This window comes from Sus scrofa, chromosome 13, assembly GCF_000003025.6.
Source record: "Sus scrofa isolate TJ Tabasco breed Duroc chromosome 13, Sscrofa11.1, whole genome shotgun sequence".
NCBI lineage: Eukaryota > Metazoa > Chordata > Mammalia > Artiodactyla > Suidae > Sus > Sus scrofa.
In genome coordinates this window covers 6958629-6985343 of record NC_010455.5, presented here as the reverse complement: position 1 = coordinate 6985343, position 26715 = coordinate 6958629, and the positions used below count along the sequence as shown (strand labels likewise).

Here is a 26715-nt window from a genome sequence, read left to right as displayed (position 1 = left end):
GGGGCGCAGGCGGCGGCGCGGGGGGCGGCGGGGGTAGCGCCCCGAGCCCAGCCCCCGCCCCGGCCCCCGCCCCGCCGCCGCCCGGCCCGGCCCCGCCAGCCTCGGACATGCCGCCCCGGAGCACGGCAGGAGGCGCCGAGTGTCAGGCGCCGCCGCCGCCAGGGTCTCTCTCTCGGGCTCTGGTCGCCGGGAGCGCGAGACCCTCCCCCCGCGCCCTCCCGCCCCTGCGCCCACCCCCCTCCCCGCCCCCGCCCTCCCCGCGCACCGCCCGCCCGGCTCGCTCCGGCCGCGGCCCGCGCGCTGACGGTGGTGGTGGCGGCGGCAGCTGCTCCCCCCGGAGGGAGGGGACTAGCGGCTCCACGGCCGCCGCCGCCGCCACTGCGCCCGCCCTCCCCTGGCTCTTCTCCCCGGGGCCCCGCTCCGCGCGCGGGCCGCGGACATGTTCCCGGGGTGCCTGCGGCGGGTGCTGGCTCCGGAGGAAGGTCGGGCCAGGCACTCCCCCCACCCCGGTAGCTTCCCGCTGCCTGCGGGGCGTGCACCCCCCACCCGGCGCCTGGCACCAGGCGCTCGCCCGCCAGGGGGCGAGGCCAAGCCGGAGGTGGGGGGGACGAGAAGGAGGGTAGGGGCCGGCGCCCAGGCACCTGCTGGCCGCCTCCATCTCAGCAGTCCCCCTTACCCAGCCGACCCCGCCTAGGATGGGGTCGCCGGGGGCGGCAGGGGGGGGAGAGACTCCCATCATCTGTCCCTCCCCACTATTCCACCCTTTCGCAGAACGAAGACAACTTCCTCCACCCTAGCGGGAGCCAGAGGGAAAAAAAAAATATTTTTGAAAAGTACCCGTCCGTGCTAATCCTTTTCTTTGTTGGTAATTCAACCAAAATAAAAGCGTGATGTTTTCCATTTCTCTTTTTAGATACTTTTCTGCCCAACTTCTTTCCTTTAAGAACAGTTTCTTCCTATAAGCAATTTCTAGATCCCACCAGCCAGAGAAAGGAAAAGACTGTTAATCGATATTTTCTGTAATTTTTGTTTGAAAGTGCTGGTTGTTAAAAAGAATGCTAGTCCAAAAAGCACTATTAGAATGAAAGCTACTCGCAGTGGGAAAAGTTCGTTAACAGGACTCATCTCCGCAGGGTGGGACTATAACCTTGTTACTTTTTTTTCTATAATGTTGCATAGTTTTCAGAATTGATATCACCAGCATGCATATTAACCATGAAAAAAAACTTCAGCAGCGTCCAAAAGAATGTGTTGGTTTTGGCTTCAAACTTAAAAACAAAAACAAAACAAAAAACTGAAAAACTCAACTCAGCATTTTCAACTTTGTTGAAACTGTTGAAAGCTACCGTTTTCATTGTTGATGACAATGAGGGTGGTGTTTAGTAATTCAGAGAACACGTTTCAGTTTTTCATTTGAAAGCTGTGCACCTTTGGTCTGCCTCTCTAGAGCAGTTTTTGAAAACACAGGGCTATATCTCAGGACCTGTCACAAATGCCCTGCTTTTGTAATATGAGTCATAATTTTTATGTAATATGGGTCATAATGTGTGTGGGTTTTCGTGTTTGTTTTGGTTTTTTTTTTTTTTTTTTTTTTTTTTTGGTCTTTTTGTCTTTTTAGGGCTGAACCCACAGCATATGGAGGTTCCTAGGCTAGGGCTTGAATCAGAGCTGTAGCTGTCAACCTGCACCACAGCCATAGCCACAGCCACAGCCACAGCCACTCGGGATCCAAGATGTGTCTGAGACCTACACCACTGTTCACAGGCAACACCGGATCCTTAACCCACTGAGCCACACAAGAACTTCAAAAAAAATTACAAATATTAAAGTCTAGTTGATTGTGCTCATGCTTAAAGTTTAGGGGTGCAGTGCCCTGATATGTGCAGTGTGCTTTAAGAAGCATTAAAAAAAAAAAAAAGATGAATTGATGCATCTGTGAAAGGGCAGATAGGCAGATGAACAGACAGATATGTGATAAAGCAAGCAGAGCAAAATGTTGAGTTGAATATAGGTACAGGGATGTTCATTGTGCTGTCCTTTTAAACTTTTTTCTGTATGTCTGAAATTTTCATCATAAAATCACCCATCACCTCATCCTAAACTGTCCCCAGAATTCAAGAGGCAGGCTATTTCCAGGATGTTTTGAAGCAGAATAAAACAACCTTATTTCATTCCACCCTGAAAACCATCACTGTCTGAATGGTGAATGGCATGTGACATCCACTGAACATTATTTTTCATTATTTCCCTGCTTGGAGCATCCAGATGACATACTGCCTTAGGCTGAAGGCCCACAGTTCCAAGGCCTATTCAAAGTGGATTATGAGCACCAGGCCAGGACATTTCAAGGGCAAAGGATTCAGGAGGCTTGTTGCTTCTATGTAATCAGGCTGCTGTGAGTGTGAGCGTTTAGTAAGCTCCTATGCACAGAGTCCTTTTAGGAAGTGAGCATCAAGAAAGTGAAAAGCAATGTTTTCATTTACAAAGTGTTCGCAATTGTGAAGGATGTCAATCTAAAATGGAGAATCTCATGCTTGTGCCCTGAGAAGAGCAGAACTTAGAACTTAAGAACTGAGATGGATTTGTGCTAATGCTTCACAGAAGACCCAGACTTACCTCCTGAGCAATGAACAACCACCAAGAGTCTCTCCCCATCCTCAAGCCAATGATCATACCGATTGGCCTCCAGCCAGACTCCCTGTCTTGAATCTCCCTACCCAAAAATTCAGCCCACCCACACCCTTAGCACACTTGCCTGTGGCTTGCTGTGGTTTGCATTTCCTGGAATTCCAATTCCCATGCTATTCCCAAATAATCTCAATTTCTGGTTGTTCAGTGTTGCCTCAGTTTACCTCTTTATTTAGGTTGACACAACTTGCTTAGGTAGGAAAATCACAATTGAGGTAGAGCTTCCCTGCCTGCCAGCTTGAAACTCTCACAAGCATCCTGTTCTAATAAATCTATTTCTTGCCTAAAAAAATAAAAAAGAAAGAAAGAAAAGAGAGAAAATCCTACAATAAAAAAATATGAAAGTCTTGAAGAGTAGGAATTGAGGGAGCAGGTTGATCCCTGGAGGTTATTTCTGGCTTATTAATACTGTAGGATGTTACACAGCTGACACAAAGAATGACCTTTATACAAATGTAATAGCATAGGAAATACTGATGAATGATCTCCAGGAAATCTCCAGGAGATACTGCTGAATGATCTCTGTACAGTATAATCCCATCTATGTTAAGAGCAAACTCACATCAACAGATAAAGAGAGAACTTTCAATCAGTGCTTACAAAAATGCAAAAGCAGGAGTTTCCATCGTGGCTCAGTGGTAATGAACCTGATTGGTATCCATGAGGACAAGGGTTCGATCCCTGGCGTCATTCAATGGGCTAAGGATCAGGTGTTGTCATGAGCTGTGGTGTAGGTCTCAGACGTGACTCGGATCTGGCGTTGCTGTTGCTATAACTGTTTTGACCCCTAGCCTGGGAACTTCCATATGCCTCCAGTGCAGCCCTATAAAGCAAAAAAAAAAAAAAGCAGAAGTTCCTTTGATGCAGCAGTTTAAAGATTAGGCATTGTCACTGCAGGGGCTCAGGTTCCATCCATGGCTGGTAACTTCCTTATGCCTCAGGTGCAGCCTTAATTAATTAATTAATTAATTAAAATGCAAAAGCAAGAGAAAGATTTAGAACGATACACAGTCAACTCCTAAATGTAGTTGCCTTTCACCAGGCTCCCCGAGAGCCTGTTTTATTTTTATTTTTTATTAAGGTGCAGTTGATTTACAATGTTGTGCCAATTTTGTTTTTGCCCTCAGCGTGAAGTTCCCAGACCAAGTATCAAACCCATGCCACAGCAGTGACCCAGGCCACTGCAGTGTCAACACCAGATCCTCAGCCTGCTGTATCAGAGGAGAACGCCTGAGAGTAAAACTTCTTTTATTCATTTTTATATTCTCAATTTCTCATTCAAAAAAAGTTCTCAATATGGGAGTTCCTGTAGTAGCTCAGCAGAAATGAATCTGACTATTATCTATGAGGATGAAGGTTCAATCCCTGACCTCGTTCAGTGGGTTAAGGATCCAGCATTGCCATGAGCTGCGGTAGAGTTTGTAGACAAGTCTCAGATCTGGCATTGCTGTGGCTGTGGCATAGGCCAGCAGCTACAGCTCCTATTCAACCCCTAGCCTGGTAACCTCTATATGCCACAGGTGCAGCCCTAAAAAGGCCAAAAAAAAAAAAAAAAAGTTGTCAATAAATACTCCTTTATTTATAATCAATAAATAAACATACTCCTTTCCACCTATAGACCCTGTCTCCAATCTGTTCATCCTTGTTCCATGGCCATCACCTCTAGCCCAGACTGCTAACAACATCCTAACTGATCTCTCTGCTTTTGCATTTGCTCTCCAAGACCCTCTCATCACAGTAGAGGTTTAAAACTGTAAATGCAAACCTGATCCCACAACCCCCTGCTTGAAACCCTCCAGTGGCATCTCATAACATTGAAAATATAATCTCAGCCCCATAACCTGACTGTCAAGGCCCACCTCTCTGGACCCTTCTTCCAGGTATGTGGTATACTCCAGCCTAACTCAGGAAGATTTTCCTACATCAGGGCCTTTGCACTGGCCATATTGCCCGACATCCTCCCTGAAACAGGGTGGCTGGTCCCTATTCACCCCTGGCTCAGAGATGCCCTCCCAACTAAGAAGGAAGGTTTGGGACCATCTATTGCTACTCCAACATCTAGTATCTTTTTGCCCTATCCCTTCCTACCCAGCCTACACAGCTTCTGTAATGCACCCACACCCTGAAGCCCACGGTAGATTGAAATTGTCACCACTGAGGGCATAGACATCAACAGCTGACTCTGGACCAGATGTTGTATCATTTGGCCAGTGTGTGGCCAATGGCTGACGTTCTTCCCAACTCAGCCACAGACTTTCAGAGACAGCAGCTCAACCCGAGTATAAAATAAAGACGGGTGAGGTAGGTGCCTTAATGTGGAGATCCTTGGGCTGACTTCCCACTGGAGAAGGTGGCTATGATCACTGGACTTTTATTTTATTTTATTTTATTTTATTTATTTATTTTGTCTTTTATAGGGCCGCACCCTCAGCATATGGAGGTTCCCAGGCTAGGGGTCTAAACAGAGCTGTAGCCGCTGGCCTACACCACAACCACAGCCATGCCAGATCGGAGCCACGTCTGTGACCTACACCACAGCTCACAGCAAAGCAGGATCCTCAACCCACTGATAGAGGCCAGGGATCGAACCCTCGACTTCATTGTTCCTGGTCAGATTCATTAACCACTGTGCCACGACGGGAACTCCCATTTATTTTATTCTTTAAAAAAAATTTTTTTTGCTTTTTTTTAGGGCCACCCTCACGTCATATGGAAGTTGTCAGGCTAGGGGTTGAATCGGAGCTACAGCTGCTGGCCTACACCACAGCCACAGCAACTTGAGATCTGAGCCACATCTACTACCTACACCATAGCTCACAACATTGCCAGATACTCAACCTACCAAGTGAGGTCAGGGATTGAACCCATATCCTCATGGATACTAGTTGGGTCATAACCCTTTGAGCCACAACAGTAACTCCATAATTTATTTTATTTTATTTATTTATATTTTTTTTGGCCATGCCTGTGGCATGTACAAGTGCCCAGGCCAGGGCTCCAAACCATGACAGAGCAGCAACTCAAGCCATAGCAGTGGTAACTCAGGATCCTTAACCCACTGAGCCACAAGAGAACTCTATGGACATTTATTTTAATAAGCTCTAAAATAAAATCTATCCTTCTAAGGAAAAACTCCTGGAAAACAATTATAAAATGAATCCTGGGATGGGGAGACATAAAATCTCCTTCTCTAGTTTTCAAGCAGTTTTGCAATTAAATCATGATTTCCAGTGGAGTCTTGACTCTGCCCCAAATATCATTAGTGCTATTTTATTCATTTTTCGTTGTTCTTAATAGCAATTTTCATAGCTCAGAAGAATAGGCCTAAATGTGTTGGGCTGAGCATTGCCCTTGTAAAGAGAGAGGGTTTCCCCCCCCCTCTTGTTTTCTCTTTATAATTACTAGCATGTATACTTGTATTTACCAGTCTACCTACCATTTATAATAAAGGTACAAAGTAAGTAAAAGAAGTGAAGTCTTTTCCTGAACTCCAGCTAAATGGCTGACTACTTTTCTAAAGCAATCTCTAAGTATCTATCTCTTTGGCAACTTGAAAATTGCATAACAATATCATATTTCCAAAGAACCAAAGTCTGGAATGACCTAGATTTTCTGTAACAATCTGAGTATTGTGAATTTTACTAATGTTAGTGCCAGATCGCTGTTTAAAATAAAAGATTCTAATTCTAACTCTATAAAAATGTTCATACACATAATTTCACAATTAAGAAAAAAAATTTTTTTTTATCAAGATAGGTTTTCTAGTTTAAGGTATCCTTATAAAAGTAAATCCTACTTCCTCAATGCCTTAATCTTAAATCCTGGCTGGCTGATCATGCTTCATATGGCTGACCCTCTCCTCTAAATCAATTAGTTAAGGAGTTGCAGCTGTGGCTCCATGGAATCAGCTGTGTCTCTGCAGCACCAGGACGCAGGTTTGATCCCCAGTCCAGTACTGTGGGTTAAGGATCTCAAAGTTGCTGAAGCTGTGGCTTAAGTCGCAGCTGTGGCTTGGATCTGATCCCTGGCCTGGGAACTCCATATGCCACGGGGGGCAAAGAAAAAAAAGAGAGGAGATCCTGTCATGTCTCAGTGATTAACGAATCCAACTAGGAACCATGAGGTTGCGGGTTTGATCCCTGTCCTCGCTCAGTGGGTTAAGGCTCCAGCATTGCAGGTCACAGATGCAGCTCGGATCTGGCATTACTGTGGCTCTGGCGTAGGCCAGCGGCTACAGCTCTGGCTAGACCCCTAGCCTGGGAACCTCCATATGCCATGGGTGAGGCCCTGCAAGACCAAAAAAAAGAAAAAGAAAAAAAGAGAAGGAAAATTAATTAATTCAAAGCTCAGGGCAGCGTGCAGAGTGTTTCAATTTGCAAAATAGTGATTACACATCAGCTACCACTTTGGGTGGAAAAAAAAAATTGTGAAGCATGTTAATATGATGGGCCTTCCAAAGCACAGAAAGTTGTATGTTGTTAAAAAACATTTTAAACATGCAGAAAAATACAGGACGTGACTTAATATCTGTATATTCATCCACCAAATTTTCTTAATATTTATTTTCCATATATCTATATATATATGAAAAACACAAGTTTAAGAAATCCTCCTTCCTGGAGTTCCCGTTGTGGCGCAGTGGTTAGCGAATCCGACTAGGAACCATGAGGTTGCGGGTTCGGTCCCTGCCCTTGCTCAGTGGGTTAACGATCCGGCGTTGCCGTGAGCTGTGGTGTAGGTTGCAGACGCGGCTCGGATCCCGCGTTGCTGTGGCTCTGGCGTAGGCCGGTGGCTACAGCTCCGATTCAACCCCTAGCCTGGGAACCTCCATATGCCGCGGGAGCGGCCCAAGAAATAGCAACAACAACAACAACAAAAAAAAAAAAAAAAAAAAAAAAAAAAAAAAAAAAAAAAAAAAAAAAAAAAGAAATCCTCCTTCCTAACTCTCTTTATCTCATTTCCCAAGTGTCTGCCTCCCCAGAGATAAACACCCTAAGGAAGGCTGAATCCTTCCTGTTCATGTTTTTTAACATTTACAGAATAAACCCTGTAGAGAAGTGTTAGGGAAACCCTTACTGTAAGTGCCTAGAGTGTGATATTTTAGACTTTGAGGGTCAGTCACCATCCAACCGCTCCACCCAGATACAGTGTTCTGGGAAAGAACACTGCTTTCTCTGATGGAGTTGGAAACCCGGCGGGATACTAGCATGTTATCACTCCCCACCAAACACTCTCATCTTTCTTGTTGTAGTTTAGAATATTTGATTCCCCCTCCCCCCCCCCTTTTTTTTTTTTTTTTTTTTTTTTTGCTTTTTAGGGCTGCACCTGCAGCATTTGGAGCTTCCCAGGCTGGGGTTGAATCAGAGTTGTGGTTGCCAGCCTACACCACAGCCACAGCAATGCCATTTCCAAGCTGTGATGGCGACCTACACTACGGCTCACAGCAATGCGGGATCCTTAACCCACAGAGAGAGGCCAAGGATCAAACCCACGTTCTCATGGATACTAGTCAGGTTCAACCCACTGAGCCACAATGGGGACTCCTGATCTACATTTTTCACCAAAATAAGGAACTTTTTAAAAAAAGTATAGTTGATTTACAATGTTTTGTCAAGCTCTGTTGCAGAGCAAAGTGACCCAATCGCACACATTTCCCTGTTCTGTACAGTAGTGTCCGATTGCCCATCCATTCCAAATATAAGAGTTTACATGGAAAACCCCCAAACTTCCCATCCATCCCACTCCCTCTCCCCTCCCCACCCTGGGATCCCCAAATCTTCTCTCCTTGGCTATGATCTCTTTCTGTGGTTTTTTTGGTTGTTTTAGATAGGGTCATCTATTCCATATTTTAGACTCCACAAATAAGTGAACATCTTATGGTATTTGTCTTTTTCCTTATGGCTTACTTCACTTGGTATGAGAGCATCTAGATCCATCCATGTTGCTGCAAATGGCATTAGTTTGTCTTTTTTATGGCTGAGTAACTTTCCATTGTATACATGTACCACATCTTCTTAATCCATTCATCTGTCGATGGACATTTAGTTTGTTTCCTTGTCTTGGCTATTGTGAATAGTGCTGCAATGAACATAGAGGTGCATGTATCTTTTTCAATGAAAATTTTGCCTGGATATATGTCCGGCAGTGGAATTGCTGGGTCATATGGTATCTCTATATTTAGTTTTCTGCAGAACCTCCATACTGTTTTCCACAGTGGTTATACCAATTTACATTCCCACCAACAGTGCAGGAAGGTACCTTTTTCTCCACACCCTCTCCAGCATTTGTTATTTGCTGACTTGTTGATGATGGCCATTTTGACGGTTGTGAGCTGGTACCTCATTGTGATTTTGATTTGCATTTCTCTAATAATTGATGATATTGAGCATTTGTTCATATGCCTGTTGGCCATCCATATGTCTTCTTTAGAGAAATGTGTATTTAGGTCTTCTGCCCATTTTTCAATGGGTTGTTTGTTTTTGTTGTTGTTGTCGAGTATCATGAGTTGTTTGAAATATTTTGGAGATTAGAAACTTCTTTTTTTTTTTTTTTTTTTTGTCTTTTGCCATTTCTTGGCGGCCACTCCCGCGGCATATGGAGGTTCCCAGGCTAGGAGTCCAATTGGAGCTATAGCCACCGGCCTACGCCAGAGCCACAGCAACACAGCATCCGAGCTGCGTCTGCAACCCACATCACAGGTCACGGCAATGCCGGATCATTAACCCACTGGGCAAGCCCAGGGATCACCTGCAACCTCATGGTTCCTAGTCGGACTTGTTAACCACTGCGCCATGATGGGAACTCCAGAAACTTCTTTTTTTTTTTTGTCTTTTTAGGGCTGTAGTCACGGCATATGGAGGTTCACAGGCTAGGGGTCGAATTGGAGCTATAACTGCTGGCCTACACCACTGTCACAGCAACACCAGATCCAAGCCACTTCTCTGGCCTACATCACAGCTCATGGCAATGCCAGATCCTTAACCCACTGAGCGAGACCAGGAATTGAACCTGCGTCCTCATGGATGCTAGTCAGATTCATTTCCGCTGAGCCATGATGGAAACTCCAGGAACTTTTTATTCTACACCAATCTATTTGTTTGCTCAGGCTACAATAAAGAAAGTACCACAGACTGGGTGGCTGAAAAAGCAGAAATTTCTTTTCTCACTGTCTGAAGGCTGGAAGTCCAAGATCAAGGTGTTGACAGGATGGATTTCTTCTGAGGCCTCTCTCCTCGGCTTGTAGACGGCCATGTACTCCCTGTGTCCTCATGTGATCTTCACTCTGTGTGTGTCTGTGTCCTGATTCTCCACCTCTTATTAGGACAACACTCATATTGGATGAAGGCCCATGCTAATGACCTCAGTTAACCTAATTACCTCTTTAAAGACCCTATCTCCGAGTATAATTATATCTGAGCCACTAGGGTTTACAACTTCAACATATGGAATTTTTTCGGGAGGGGCCATAATTAGGTCCAGTACATGCAGTAAATTGTTAACATATTTAATATATTTATGCCAACACAGTTTAACGATACCCATGCTGTTTCTTGTACTTGTACTCTTTCAATTCAGATTTGCTTTTACTCCTTGCTGAATAGATCCTAAAGTGGTTCCTTCAAAGAGTATCTAAACCTCCACTCATCCAATCTTCTACTGAGGGAAGGCCTTCACTCTAGAGGAAGTGAAATGTTTGCAACAACTGCGTTATATCTAGTTAAGATGAGTCTGTAAAGAAAAGTGATATCTTCATGTAAATGGTATTTGATATCAAGTTTAGAAAAAAACCTTGTGGGAGTTCCCTTTGTGACTCAGCAGTTAATGAACCCGACTAGGATCCAAGAGGTTGTGGGTTCGATCCCCGGCCTCATTCAGGGGCTTGAGGATCTGGCATTACCATGAGCTGTGGTGTAGGTCGAAGATGGGGCTCTGATTCTGAGTTGCTGCGGCTGTGGCCTTGGCCAGCTGCTGTGGCTCTGACTTGACCCCTAGCCTGGGAACTTCCATATGCCGCATGCGGGGCCCTAAAAACAGCAAAACAAAACAAAAAACAAAAAACCCCTTTGTATTTCTTTCACATTAAAAGAAAAGAGGAAAGAAAGAAAAAGGAGTCAGAGACAAGCATATTGGTATCTTCAGCTGCTTTTACTCCTTTGTCTCTGCTTTGTCTCTGTTTTTTTTTTTTTTTTTTTTTTTTCCTTTAAAGTAGACCTTTTTTAGAAAGATAATGTATATAGTAAGCACACAAAAATTTTTTTTTGCTTTTTTTATGGCATATGGAGGTTCCCAGGCTAGGGGTCAAATCAGAGCTGTAGCTGCCGGTCTACACCACAGCCACAGCAACGCCAGATTGGAGCCGAGTGTTTGACCTACACCACAACTCACGGCAATGCCAGATCCTTAACCCACTGAGTGTAGGCCAAGGATCAAACCCACAACGTCGTGGTTACTAGTCAGATTCGTTTCCGCTGAGCCACTACGGGAATTCCCACACTAAATTTTTTTAAATACAATTTAAAAAAATTTTTTTTATTCTTTTTTTTTGGCTGCACCAGTGGCATGCAGAAGTTCCCAGGCCAGGGATCAAACCCATGCCACAGCAGTGACAACACCAGATCCTTAACCTACTTGCCCAGGGAACGCCTCTGCGGTTTTAGTTTGCATTTACAACATGCATAACAACATTGAGCACATTTTCATTTACGTATTGGCATTTAGGATATCCTCTTTTGTGAAATAAATGCCTGTTCAAGTCTTTTACCCATTTTTAAATTAGCTTGTCTTTTTTGTTGACTTGATTTTCAATGTATAATTTGTATTTGAATCCTTTGATGGACATATAGTTGCAAATCTCTTCTCCTGGTCTGTGGCTTGCCCTTTTTCTCTCTTAATACTGTCCTTTTGAGGCAGAATACTAACTCAAGTAGTCAGTGTAGGAGCATGGGCTTTGATGCATTCTTTGATATGGCGTTGATTAACATTTGTGGTTTAAGGGCTCTGAGGAGTAACACCCCTACAGGCCTTGTTTACATAGGGAGTGTACCTACACCCAGATGGACATTAATCTCTAACCCCCTGTGACTCCATCTACAGAAAGAGAAGGATAAAGAAACCATGAGACTTAAGGGACATTTCCACCCCTAAAACCCCTATTGGACAAGGACTGATATAAGTAACTGTGCAAGGCCAATGCGAGAAAACCACATCTGTCTGGAACCCACATTGGTAACCTCCATCTTTAAGGGGTAAAAACCCCTATAGAAAAATAGAGGGGGGGACTCTTCTTTTCCCTCCCAGCTGTCCTGGGAGCTGTTTGTTTTCCTGTAATAAAGACTTTGCTTGTTTGCTGCCTGTGTGTTTGCAAAGTTCATTCTTTGGCTGTGTGAAGGAGAACCCGGGTTCTGGTAACATCTTTCCTGTATAAATTTGCCCAGGAGAAGCTTTTACTTTTATGGGTCTGATCCATCGGTATTTTATTTTATGTTTAGTGCTTTTCTGTCCCAATTAAAAATTCTTTACTTAGCCTGGATGTGTAAAGATATTCTCCTGTGTGTTCTTTGAAGGTTTTTGTTTTCTGTCTTTTTTTTTTGGCCACCGCGTGGCATATATAAAGTTCCTGGCAGGGATCAGATCAGGATCCAAGCCACAGTTGCAACCAACACCACTGTTGTGGCAATGATGGATCCTTAACTCACTGTGTCAAGCCAGGAATCAAACCTGCATCCCAGCACTTCAGAGAGGTCACCACTGATCCCAATGCACCATAGCAGGTACCCCCTCTTTGAAGTTTTCTGATCTTATCTCTCACATTTATGCCTCTTTTTCATCTCAGTCAATTGCTGAGTGTAGTGTGAGCTAGCAGCCGTCACAGTCATGGTTGCCCTCTTATTAAACTTTTCTAGGAATTCCCTGGTGACCTAGTGCCTAAGGATTCAGTGTTGTCACTGCTGTGGCTCGGGCTCAATCCCTGGCCTGGGAATTTCTGCATGAAGTGGTTTCGGCCAAATGAATAAATTTAAATAAGTAAATAGGAGTTTCCGTCGTGGTGCAGTGGAAACAAATCCAACTAGAAACCATGAGGTTGCAGGTTCGATCCCTGGCCTCGCTCAGTGGGTTAAGAATCCATTGTTTTTGTTTTTGCTTTTTTTTTTTTTTTTTTTACAAAAAAGGGCAACATAAATAAATAAAATAAACTTTGTATTTTATTTCTAAACTGTCAAGTAAAATGTTTGGAGAAGGAGTGCCTTATAGCATGATCTTATAGCTCGATTTTTGTAAGAGTTGTCCACTGTCATATTGCTTTCTTTTTGTCTTTTTGCCTTTTCCCATGGCATATGGAAGTTCCCAGGCTAGGGGTCTAATTGGAGCTGTAGCCGTCGGCCTACGCTACAGCCACAGCAATGCGGGATCCGAGCTGCGTCTGCAACCTATACCACAGCTCACAGCAACACCACATCCTTAACCCAATGAGCAAGGCCAGGGACTGAACCCAAAACCTCATGGTTCCTAGTCGGATTCGTTAACCACTGCGCCAAGATGGGAACTCCTCATATTGCTTTTTAATAATAATCTTACACCCCATTAAAGATTGCATGTTCTTTGGAAGTTCCCTGGTGATCTAGTGGTTAGAATTTGGCACTTTCACTGCTGTGGCCCAGGTGAAATCTCTGGGTCTGGGAACTGAGATCCCACATCAAGCTGCTGCATGATGCAGGAAAAAAAAAAAAAAAAAAAAAAGTTCACGCTCTTTAAACAGTTTTTAAAGCAACCTTTCCTCTGGGGCCCATAGTTAGAGAATCCTTATGTCATAAACACTTAAAGGCAAAATGGGTGTGGGGGCATGTCTGTCACTTGTCCCTAGGTATGAGCTCCAGACAGAGCAACCCCTTAAACCTAGACCTCACGCTTCTCCCCAACAGTATTCCCCTCCTCTGAGACACTTCCTCATGTCTCTTGTCCTAGATGCTGCAAACAGAAGGCACCCGCATCAGTCTACTGAAAAGTTTTGCATGTGAAAGAGGCCCAGTTTTGGAGTGCAGGAAGGATTTGAGTGGCAGGAATGCTTAGGTCAGAGAAAAGACAAATTAATTAACTTGTCAAATCCTCCTTCTAAGCATGAATGCAAAAGATTCTTGCATAACAAAACATTGTTTCCCAGAGTGCCAAGCCGCCGTTTTCTTGCTTCTCTTTGTGTTCCAATTCACGCTCCCGAAGATCCTCATCAATTTGCACTGCATTCACTAGCGCTGCACAGTGTCTGAGGAACATTTAGTAATATTAAAGAACTCATTTCCCCCTTACATTTATATGTATATAGATCTAAACCCTACATGTAGAAAGCCCCACAGAGAGTTTTTTTATTGGCAAATAGAGGAACGTTGAATGTAAAGAGTGTGAACAGTTTTATAACATTAAAATATCAATGAATTTTCTAAATAAACTAATAAAACATTCAGTTTATTTTAAGATCTTTGACTAACAATCTGAGAGTGATTAACTATGACTTCATTTTGCGTTTTAGTTTTACTAGGTCAATTTGAATATTGTAAGAATTAAGATAACATTTTTTAAAAATATAAACAAGAATTTGAATTAAAAAAAAATTTTAGCATTCATGTCATTCACATTTTTTGGATGAATATACATTAAAACTTTTACACTTTAAACACAATTACATTTTGCCCATGTAGTTACGTATTACTTTGAATTAAGAAAATGAAGAAAAAAAAAATCCATGGGAAAAAGTGCTAGAACATTGCCTGGCAAATGATGAGTATTTAATAAATATCAAGGACCCCTTTCTGCCACCCACACTTTTCCGCTCTTGGTTTTAACTTGACAGCAGATTAAACATCCTTTCCCACCCTCCTTTTTCCCACTCTCCACCCTCCAAATACAAACATACATATCCTGTTTGGAATTTGGTTGCCTTATGGAAACAAGCCTAAAATTTGGAAGAAAAGAAAGCCAGCAGAATTGACTGGAGACACGAGAAGAACCTAGTTGAAGCCAAATAGAGAAATTAGATAAAAGCTCAATTGTGTAAGATGACCAGTTCTTTTTGCAAAATTCTGACATAGAGCATATGTCAGGCACTTCTTGGCTGAGTGAGAAGTCTTGGGCATCTCAGAAATGTGGGTGTGACCAAAGGGAATTTTCTTGACTCTAACCAGTCGACTTACATGTTGGGCTGCCAGCCCTCAGCAAATCAAAGGAAAGCTTCAGGAGGTCAGCACTGCCAGCCACATCCTCAGGGCTTTAGGCACACACCTGGAATCCAATTTCCAAGTTGGTGCGTGAGAAAATCAATTTTGTTGTAGTACTCAGCAATAATAAAATCAGAATATCTAACAGTTTGGGGGCACTTACTACGTGCTAGGCACTGCGATTACCCCTTTTGGCAAAATGTCCTATCTAATCTTCACCACGACATTAAAGCATTAAAGACGTTGTCCCTATCCTAAAGAAGAGGCTGCGGGGCTCAGAGAAGTTAAGTAACTTGTACCAGAGTCTCTTCTGCTTTTAATCACTGGAACTTTCAGCTCATAATTATGGTGGCTATTATTTATGGAGAGCTGACTGAAGGCCTAAGCATGTGTCATAACAGGTTTAATTGTTATAAAAATCCCAATGAAAAGCACTTAGGAGTTCCATCTACAGATGAACAAACTTTGGAGCAGGACCTGGAATTACATGTAATACAGACAATAGTAGTAATAGGTGTAGTCTCTTCCCTACCTTCACTCTTCTGTGTAGAAGAGGATAATTTCCATTTTTATAAAAACTATTTTTAGGGCCACACCATATGGAGGTTCCCAGGCTAGGGGTCAAACTGGAGTTGTAGTCACCAGTCTACGCCACAGCCACAGCGACACCAAATCTGAGACACATCTGTGACCTACACCATGGCTCACGGAAATGCCAGATGCTTAACTCACTGAGCAAGGCCAGCGATAGAAACTGCGTCCTCATGGCTGCTAGTCAGATTCATTTCCTCTGAGCCACAATGGGAACTCCAGGGGTCAAACTTGCACCACAGCAGCAACCCGAGCCACAGCAGTGACAATGCTGGGTCCTTAACTTACTGAGCTACCAGGGAACTCCTTGAGAGTTCTTTATGTATTCTGGATACAAGTCTCTCCTCATCTTTGTGTTTTGCAGATTATTTTTAAATTTAAAAATGAAGAGAGGAGTTCCCATCGTGGCGCAGTGGTTAACGAATCCGACTAGGAACCATGAGGTTGCGGGTTCGGTCCCTGCCCTTGCTCAGTGGGTTAACGATCCGGCGTTGCCGTGAGCTGTGGTGTAGGTTGCAGACGCGGCTCGGATCCCGCATTGCTGTGGCTCTGGCGTAGGCCGGTGGCTACAGCTCCGATTGGACCCCTAGCCTGGGAACCTCCATATGCCGCGGGAGCGGCCCAAGAAATAGCAGCAGCAGCAACAACAACAACAACAACAACAACAACAACAACAAAAAAAAAAAAGAGTAAAAATGAAGAGAAGTTCCCATAATGGCCCAGTGGTTAATGAACCCGACTAGTATCCATGAGGACATGGGTTCGGTCCCTGGCCTCGCTCTTTGGGTTGGGGATCTGGTATTGCCATGAGCTGTGGTGTAAGTTGCACACACAGCTTGGATCCCACATTCCTGTGGTTGTGGTGCTGGCCCACAGCTACAGCTCCCATTTGAACCCTGGCCTGGGAATCTCCATATGCCGCAGGTGTGGACCTAGAAAGAAAAAAAAAAAGAAGAGATGTTTTAAATTTTGATGAAGTCCAGTTTATCATCAATAATATGGTAAATTTGGAGTTCCCGTCGTGGCTCAGTGGTTAACGAATCTGACTAGGAACCATGGGGTTGTGGGTTCGGTCCCTGGCCTTGCTCAGTGGTGTTGCCGTGAGCTGTGGTGTAAGTTGCAGACACGGCTCGGATCCCCGCGTTGCTGTGGCTCTGGCGTAGGCCAGTGGCTACAGCTCCTATTTGACCCCTAGCCTGGGAATCTCCATGTGCCGTGGGAGCGGCCCTAGAAAATAGCAAAAAGACAAAAAATAAAAATAAAAATAAATAATAATAATATGGTAAATTTGCCAGCCTTCTTGAATTCGAAGATTATAAATTTAACATGAGACTGATCACCACTAAGCCACCAGGGAACTCCCAAATGCTCACTTATATCATGTGTTCATTTATTTAACAAATATTTATAAAACTCTTCATACATAGCAGGTGTATCTACTTATTAGTAGATGCACTGCTATTAGTCTGTGCACTGGCTCTGGGTTTAAATGGCAAGTAGGCAGGACTGGAGAGACCATCGTTAATTAAATAATCACACAAATGCATCATTAGGAAAAGTGTAAGTCCTTGTGAAGGCCTTTGACAAGGACAGAGGATTCATGGAAGGCATTGGGAAACACTCCTCTGATGATGCTCAAGTTCAGCTTGTGGAAGTGTTTTAGTTGAGAAACTAAGAATGAGGTAGAACTGAGGGACAAGGAAGGAAAAGCACTTGAGGTGGAGGGAATGGCATGTTTAGACCTAAAGTATGCGGAGTGTGGACATATTTGAGGAACTTTAAAGAAGGAGTCAGTGGGGGGAGAAAAGGCTGAAGCTCTCTACAGAACCTGGTCTGCAATATCAGGGCTTTTGACCTTGATCTAAAAAGCAGTGGCTGGAGTTCCTATTATGGCCCAGTGGTTAACGAATCCGACTAGGAACCATGAGGTTGTGGGTTCGATCCCTGGCCTTGCTCAGCAGGTTAAGGATCCGGCGTTGCTGTGGCTCTGGCGTAGGTCAGCGGCTACAGTTCCGATTAGACCCCTAGCCTAGGAACCTCCACATGCCATGGGAGTGGCCCAAGAAAAGGCAAAAAAAATAAATAAATAAATTTAAAAAAATTAAAAATAAATAAAATTTTAAAAATAAATAAATAAAAAGTAGTGGCTGGCTACTGAAAGGTTTTAAGCAGAGGAGTGACAGAATTAGAAAATAAGCTTGGAGTTCTCTTCATGGCTCAGAAATTAACAGATCTGACTAGCATCCATGAGGATGCAGGTTTGATCCCTGGCCTCGCTCAATGGGTTAAAGATTCGGCGTTGCCATGAGCTGTGGTGTAGGTCAAAGATGCGGTTCAGATCTGGCATTGCTGTGGTGTAGGCGAGCAACTACAGCTCTGATTCTACCTCTAGCCTGGGAACCTCCATATGCCCTGGGTGAGGCCCTAAAAAGCAAAAAAGCAAAAAAAAAAAAAAAAAGAAAAAAAGAAAACAAACCTAAAAAAAAAAAAAAACCTTGGCTCTTAACAAGGGCGTCATTGTTCCCTGTTCCTTCCTTCCTTCCCCCTCCAGCAGGCAGGCAGGTGACTTCCCCAGACACAGGGCTGCAGCTGGCTCCAGGGGCAGAGCCTCAGAACAGACTAGAAGGGCTTGGTCCTGGGCCCAGCAGATGAATGGAGCTAAGCTGGGTTCTCTCCTCCAACGCTCTGTGTGTGCTCTCTGTGTGTTTCTGCCATTAAATAAATACTGGGTATTTATAAAAAACTGTCAGCAAACCACCCACTCCATTTTCTCTGCCTCAGGCCCAGAAGCCCTCAAACAGTAACAGGCTGTACCAGAATTTCTGTGACATCCAGAGAGACATCTCCTAAAGGACGGCTAAATATAACTCTTCCACATGGGCTGGTGCCTGCCGCCTCCACTTTTACGAGCAGCCGTGGAACATCTAGGAAACTTGAATTTGACAGGCAGTTTACACTGAGCCAGGGCAGAGAGAAAGGCTGACTTTTAGTTTTTCTTTTCTGGCCACCTCTCGGCTATGCCACGTGTAGTTGATTGAGCTTCAAATGGCAGGATGACAAGAATTTATTTCAGTGGGAAAAAGGCAAGAAGAGTGAAAATACTTGTGAATGGATTTGCACTTGAAAATAATGAGGCTCTAGGAGTTCCCCCTGTGGTGTAATGGGATTGGTGGCATCTCTGCTGCTCCCGGACATAGGTTCTGGTTCAATCCCAGGACTGGCACAGTGGGTTAAAGGATCTGGCAGCATTGCCACAGGTGCAGCATAGGTCGAAACTTCAGCTTGGATCTGATCACTGGCCTGGGAACTCCATATGCCACAGGGTGGCCAAAAAAAAAAGAAGCTCTGACTTCCTTCACAAAATGAATCTGCTATTGTTCTCTTCTTCCAAAATGAATTGATTTTACTTTTATTCCTGGCATCATAGAAAGGTCGTCCATTTTGCTGGTCAACACCTTTGACCTTGATTCTCAACTCTGCCACGTACTCCAGGCAAGGTACCTAACCACCCAGAGCTTCAGGGTCCTTGCCTGTAAAATGGGCTAATGATGCCTATTTACAGGATTCTGTGGATGTGAGATGATGTGGATGGAATGTTTAGAAATAAGCACTGCATCGTGATTCCAGGAATGCGTCTGTGTATCTTTCTTCCCCAAGAACTTGAGCTACTCAAGCGCAGAAAACTGCCATTGGCCTCTGTGTCTAGTACCTACTGCTGTAGGTGCTCAATATATAAAATGAATAATTGATGTAGGAGTTTCCTGGTGGCACAGTGGTTTAAAGATCTGGTGTTGTCACTGCTGCAGTGCAGGTTCAATCCCTGGCCCGGGGAACTTCCTTATGCCCTGGGTGTGGCCAATAAAAAAAGATTTGACGTAGGTATCTGATAGTAGAGGAGTTCTTCTCTTCCTTCCTAAGATAGTCAATCTTCTAATTTCCTACATTTACCGTTTATTTAGACATGAATTAAAAAAGTAAAATTATTAGAGTTCCCGTTGCGGCACAGCAGAAATGAATCTGACTAGCATCCATGAGGACACAGTTTCGATCCCTGGGTTAAGGATCCAGTGTTGCTATGAGCTGTGGTGTAGGTCGCAGACATGGCTCGGGTCTGGTGTTGCTGTTGCTCTGGCAGAGGCCCGCGGCTACAGCTCTGTTGCGACCTCTAGCCTGGGAACCAAAAAGCAAAAAAAGCAAAAAAAAAAAAAAAAAAGTAAAATTATTGGAAACACTTCCAGAAAGATATCTTCCTACAATTTTTCCACTTACACATATATATTTTAAATTAATGAGCTTTATTTTTTTCCCTTTTTTGGCTGTACCCACAGCATATGGAAGTTCCTGGGCCAGGGATCCAATCTGATCCTCAGCTGCAACCTACACCACAGCTACAGCAAGACCAGATCCTTATCCTGCTGCACCACAGCAAGAACTCCTAATAAGCTTTGTTTTTGAAGCAGTTTCAGAGTTATAGAAAAACTGAGAGGAAAGCACAGAGATTTTCCACATACCCTTTTACTCCCTTCCCACCAGAGTATGCATCGGGCATAAGTGTGGTATATTTGTTACAACTGATGAGCCAGTATTGATACATTACTAACTAGTCCATAGTTCACACTGAAGTTCACTCCTTTTTTTTTTTTTTTTTTTTTTTTTTTTTTGTCTTTTTGCCATTTCTTGGGCCACTCCCGCAGCATATGGAGGTTCCCAGGCTAGGGGTCTAATCAGAGATGTAGCTGCCAGCCTACGCCAGAGCCACAGCAACGCAGGATCCAAGCCACATCTGCGACCTACACCACAGCTCACGGCAACGCCGGATCGTCAACCCACTGAGCAAGGGCAGGGATGGAACCCCCAACTTCATGGTTCCTAGTCGGATTTGTTAACCACTGCACCATGACAGGAACTCCTGAAGTTCACTCTTTGTGTTATACATTCTATGAGTTTAGACAAATGTATAATGACATGGATCCACTATTGCAGAATCAAACAGAATAGTTTCACTGCTTAAAAAATCTTCTGTGTGAAGTTCCCGTCATGGGAACTGACTAGCATCCATGGAGACGCAGGTTCCATCCCTGGCCTTGCTCAGTACGTTAAGGATCCAGCATTGGTGTGAGCTGTGGTGTAGGTCACAGATGTGGCTTGGATCTGGTATTGCTGTGGCTGTGCCCTATCCTGAGGCTACAGCTCTGATTTGACCCCTAGCCTGGGAACTTCCATGTGTCAAGGGTGCAGCCCTAAAAAAAAAAAAAAAGAGGAGTTCCCGTCGTGGCGCAGTGGTTAACGAATCCGACTAGGAACCATGAGGTTGCGGGTTCGGTCCCTGCCCTTGCTCAGTGGGTTAACGATCCGGCGTTGCCGTGAGCTGTGGTGTAGGTTGCAGATGCGGCTCGGATCCTGCGTTGCTGTGGCTCTGGCGTAGGCTGGTGGCTACAGCTCTGATTCAACCCCTAGCCTGGGAACCTCCATATGCCGCGGGAGTGGCCCAAGAAAGAGCAAAAAGACAAAAAAAAAAAAAAAAAAAAGAAAGAAAGGAATAGGTTGATAGGTAATTACCTAAAAAATCATTACCACATACCAGTAAATGGTGGGAAACATTTATAGAATAATATGAATAATATTACAATATTATAATTATGTTAAGAGTTTATTTTTTTTAAATACAGAAAACAAGACTTAATGGAGACTACAAGTATAGTCCTATATGAAAATTCATCAAGCTGTACATTTAAAATTTCTGCAACTGACTGTAATCAAATTAAACCTAAGTTTCAAAATAGGTTGTGTCTATGTTTTCACGTATGAAACTACATAGTAATGGGTCTGGAACAATTCACACCCAATTGTTGGCAGTAGTAACTCTGGGAAAAAGGAGATCTCTGCTTTTCTACTACATGCTTCCAAACTGTTTGAATATTTTAAAACTGAGAATACATTGATTGATATCTAATAAATAAAAGGACATGTTTTTATTTATCAATAAAAGAAATAACATAAAATAACTCCTTAGTCGATAAATTTAACAGACAGCAAATAAGCTTCCAAAGAAAAGCTAGGGAGAAGCCACGTAGAGATAGATCCATTGTCTCTCTTGGGAAATATTTCAGGAATGTGTTCTCTATTTTTGCCTCTCTGGAAAGAGGTTGACATTAAGCTGCTTCTGTAAGGGGATTTTTTTCCTACAACCCTAATCAACAGCAAGCCTGAGGGCTGCATGTGGAGATAGGAACACCCAGCCACCCTGCGAGATGCCTGACCCTACCCTGGAAGCTGGATCGACAGGAGATTCAGGACTTGCTTGAAGGAGCCGCCCACCAACCTTCCTACCGTGACAAGGCACAGGGGTGAGGCCGCTGCTGCAAGTGAAAGAGCAGTACCTGCATAAATGGCATGGATTAAAAAGCAATCGAATTGCAAGCAATTTGAGTTAAAACCATCAAACACCATTTCTTAACCAGATTGGCAAAGGTTTGTTTAATGGTGCGGGGTGAGAGAAGCAATGGTGCCAGGTAAAGTGAGACAATTTCATACAAGCCAAAGAAGGCAAAACTTGAAGGAGTTTATCCCAAGAACAAGGGCAAGCCAGTTACAAGCCTTAGGCCTTTTGGTTAGCTCTGGCTGCTCTACATAGAACACACTGAGAGGGTAGAGCAACTTGGCGTCCAGGGCAATCATTAGGGCAAAATATTTTTGTACCCTAAAGTGGTGTGATAGCAGTGGGGAGAAGACAAGTAGATGAGTAGAGGGATGCTGAAGAGAGATATCTGACAGTCCTTGGTGGTTGCATATGTCCTGAAACAGGGGCAGGTGATGATAGTGAGGGTGTCTGTATCAACACCAGATCAATTAGTAAAGCTGAAGCCCAGGAGTTGCAGGGCAAAGAACTCATTATTGAAATCTGAGCTTACATGGTCTGTGAAAGGACCTGGGCAATTGAACCTCTGGGAAGAGGAGCTGGAAGACCAGAGGAGTCTCCAACCAGTCTGACAAGCCAAGGAAAGTCATCAAAGTCAGACCACAGAGGGGATGCAGATGAAGCAGTCTGGAGGGAGCATTTGCTTTGGTGGGTCCAAAAGTAGGCACCTGCCATTGGGTCTGGGGCTGCTGTTGGCAATGAAGAGGGAGCAAGGACAAGTTGGAACCTGCCAGACACCTCTGCATCTAAGGTCATCTCACTGAACCATGATGGCATTCGGATGAACTGCACCCAAATTCGTTTCCTAGCCAATGTAACCTGGAACAGCACAGGGAAAGCAATTCTGTAAAACACAGTTTCCAGCCTAACCAAGTTAATGGTGGGAATGATTCTGGAGGAAAGTAGTGAATTCCATTTTGGACACAATAACTTTGATTTGACTGGGATACATGCCCGTGGAGGTGTCCAGTAAGGAGTTGGCCTTGTCCAGTCTTCTTCAATATTCAAATGAGCTGCTCTAGTTCTAATACAGCCCGGGGTGAGAAAGTAGAATAAAGCTATGGGTTTAAACTTGGAACTAAAGATATTGGCCTCCAGAAACAAAAAGACAGTCCACAAAATATCTATAATGTTCATGCAATGACTTGGGGCAGCAAGATTGAGGAGGCAGCTCCTACAGGGCAGATAGGAGGCAGTGTCCTGGAGAGATGGCCTGAGACAACTTACCCCTGAGTGGGAAAAAACTATATATTTGTTGATAGACACTCCTCTCATTTTTCTTTCTTTTTTCTTTTTTGGCTGCTTCATGGAGTTCCTGGGCCAGGGATGGAATCCAGGCCAGAGTTCTGAACTATGCCACAGCTGCAGCAATGCCAGATCTTTAACCCACTGTGCCAGGCTGGGGATTGAACCCTCATCCCTGCTTCTGCAGAGATACTGTCAATCCTGTTTTGCCACAGTGGGAACTCCACTCCTCTTAATTTTTTAATTCTATTATGCAGGCCCAAGACAATATATTCAATGAATGATCCTTCTTTCAGAAATTTCAAAGACCAGTTTGTTACTTGGCACAATGTGTGGCCTTATTGCTTCACAGTTCTTCAGAATCATAGTGTGAGTTCTGACTGGGGTTCCAGGTGATGGAGCAAACATTCCATACAGAGAGGTCCACCACCAAGTCAGGGGACCTGCCACTGTCCTCACCACCATCACCATCACCTCCACACCTGCCATTGCCATCACCACACGAGGCGGAGGAGCAGAGACTGGGGAAAGGTGGAAAGGAGAGGGCAAAGGAACATGGAAGCAAACAGTGCTTTCAGGTAACTTTTTCCTCATTTGTGTTGGATAGCAAACATAGTCAATAAACAACTGTATCTGTAGTTTTCTTTTTCCTCCACTTTCTCAGTCATCGAATAAAATCTTGGCTTCTGGTTAGACCATGTCCATACTGAATTCCTCTGACTACCTTATACAAAAAGGGCTTTTATCCTTTCTATGCTCTTAGTCTACCCTATTTTTCATGATAGTACATGTCCGTATCTGGTATTATAGGCTTATATGTCTTTCATATCAGAATATAAGCTTCCTCACAGACAATGCCTTTGTTCACTTTTCTATCCCAAGCAAATAAAACAGTACTTGGGAAACTGCAGACACCCAAGTGTTTGTTCAAAGAATGAATGAATGAACAAAAGAACCTATGAAGACTCATTACATTCGAAGAATGACTTCATGTGAGAAAGAGTTGTTGTATGGCTAGTCCCAATACACAGAAAAATAAAGTTCTGATGTAACTTCATGTTTATTTGGTGACTCTAGGTCAAACTCTAGTACTAGTGTGCCTTATATACTGACTGTCCCAGTAGTTCAACAAGCCTCAGGAAAACTCATTGTTTACATAAATATTACCCAATCATCACAATTAATTATCAAAACACTGTAAATCAATTATACTTAAATAAAACTTTAAAAAGTGAAAAAAAAAATTTGCTACAGTGTTCCCGCTTTGGCACAGTGGGTTAAAAATCCGACTGTAGCGGCTAAGGTCGCTGTGGAAGCACAGGTTTGATCCCTAGCTGGGCACAGTTGGCTAAAGAATCTGGCATTCTGGCAGCTATGGGGTAGGTCCGTAGGTCAAAGCTGCAGAACAGATTCAATCCCTGGCCTGGGAACCAGGGAATGGGTGTGGCCATAAAAAAAAAAAAAATGGCCACACATTTTGGTCATTTTGGTCACAAGAGCTGAAAAGCTTTGAAAGTACCCATTTTTCTGCCCTACTTCTCTGTATGCCTGTCCACCTCCTTGGCTGGCTCTCCTTCCTTCTGCCTGCTAGTGGGTCATTCCCTTGTATCTGCCTTGGAGCCCTTGCTGCTGTCTCTCAACTGAGCATTCTTCTGGACAGCTTCTCAGGTGACATGATGACATTCCTAGTTTGATGAAGAGTTGGGTCCCTGGTTGGGCCCTCTCCCGGGGCTCTGTCCTGGCTCCATCTGACCTGTCTGCTTCCTTGTTCAAACTCATGGATGGCTCTGCTAACTCCTCCCCCTGAAGCTCCAAGGGCAAGAACCAACCTTATGGGTCCATGCAGCTTCAACCTGGGCACAGTAGCTGGTATGCTGTAGGTACTGACGAAATGAATATATGCTGACTAAATAGTGAAGTATTTATGAGTTAAGTATTAAGACTGATATAATTTGGGCATTTGCTTTAAAATATTCCAGGAAAAAAAATGAATAAAATGATGGAGTTCCCTTGTGGCACAGCAGGTTAAGGACCCATTTTGCCACAGCAGCTCAGATCACTGACGTGGCATGGGTTCAGTCTCTCTGGCCTGGAAACTTCCACATGTCATGAGTGCAGCACCCCCCCCCCACGCCAAATGAATAAAATGAAATAAAATGGCTGAGGACATAGATAAAATGAGAGTGAAAAAATGTTGATAATTGGTAAAGCTAGTTATGGGGCTCATTACATGCATCCGATTTTGTGTGATTTTTAAGTTTTTCATTTGAAAAAAAGAAACAAAAATTGGTTGGTGAGGCAAAGCCAGGAAGGCTTGCTAATATGCTAATAGTGCTAAAAGCATTTATAAAGTGGAAATTTGGTGATGAAATTTTGCCTTAGGGATGAGTTGCCATATCCAATAAATTGGGCACAGCAGGGAATAAAATTCAAATAGGAAAGCATCACACTAAGTGCACCCACGTCAAGCGCTATTTATATATGAGTTGACTTGGAGTTAGCTAGTTTTATTATTACATTTTTTATTTTTTGGCTGTACTTGAGGCATGAGGAAGTTCCTGGGCAGGCAGAGATGAAACCTGAGCTGCAATTGTGACCTATGCCACAGCTGTGGCAACACCAGATCTTTAACCGGCTGTGCCACAGGGGAACTTACAAAGTTACCTAGTTTTAAAAATGTCACATTTCGTAACATTTTTCTTTTTCTTTTTAGGGCTGTACCCATGGCATATGAAAGTTCCCAGGCTAGATGTCGAATCAGAGCTGCAGCTGCCAACATATGCCACAGCCACAGCAACAAAAGATCCAAGCCGTGTCTGCGACCTACACCACGCAGTTCATGGCAATGCCAGATCCTTAACCCACTGAGTAGGGCCAGGGATTGATCGTGCATTCTCCTGGATACTAGTCAGGTTTGTTACCTCTAATCCTCAACAAGAACTCCCATGAACATTTTTTTTTTTAATTATAATTGATTTACACTGTTCTGTCAATTTCTCTTGTACAGCAAAGTGACCCAGCCATACATATATATACATTCTTTTTCTCATGTTACCTTCCATCATGTTTCATCACACGTGATTAGATGTAGTTCCCTGTGCTATATAGCACGACTTCATTGTTATCACATTTCATTTCATAAACATTTAAATCTACTAACGTTGATTTTTAAGGTTTAAAAATATTTTCTAACTAAATTTTCTTTTCAGCCCTCACTTTTTTCTTTCTCTCTCTCTTTCTCTCTTCCTTTTTTTTTTTTTTTTTTTTTTTTTTTTGGTCATGCCCAAAGCATGCAAAAGTTCCTGGGCCAGGGATTGGACCTGCACCACAGCAGCGACAACACCAGATCCTTAACGCACTGAGCCATGAGGGAACTCCTTTCAGTTTTCTATTATTGCCACAGGCCCTTGCAAAGATCTCCTGCCCTAGGAATTGCCCTTATAAAATGGAAAAAAAAAAATGGCCCCATGTGCTGAGTACTATTGTAGATGATTCTGATGGGGGGAGTGTAAGAAAATATCTGCTTTCTGGAAATGTATCATCCAGCTCCACATCTTTTCTTTCCTT

At 43.7% G+C, this 26715-nt stretch overlaps 1 protein-coding gene across 1 annotated transcript in view; it reads right to left on the bottom strand.

Annotated features, from left to right (window-relative positions):
- KAT2B (lysine acetyltransferase 2B) overlaps positions 1–193 on the bottom strand; it is a 114621-nt gene extending 114428 nt beyond the window's left edge. Inside the window, 1 exon segment of the mRNA XM_021071366.1 lies at positions 1–193. Within this exon segment, the coding sequence (XP_020927025.1) occupies positions 1–109 (109 nt within the window). The 5' untranslated portion in view covers positions 110–193.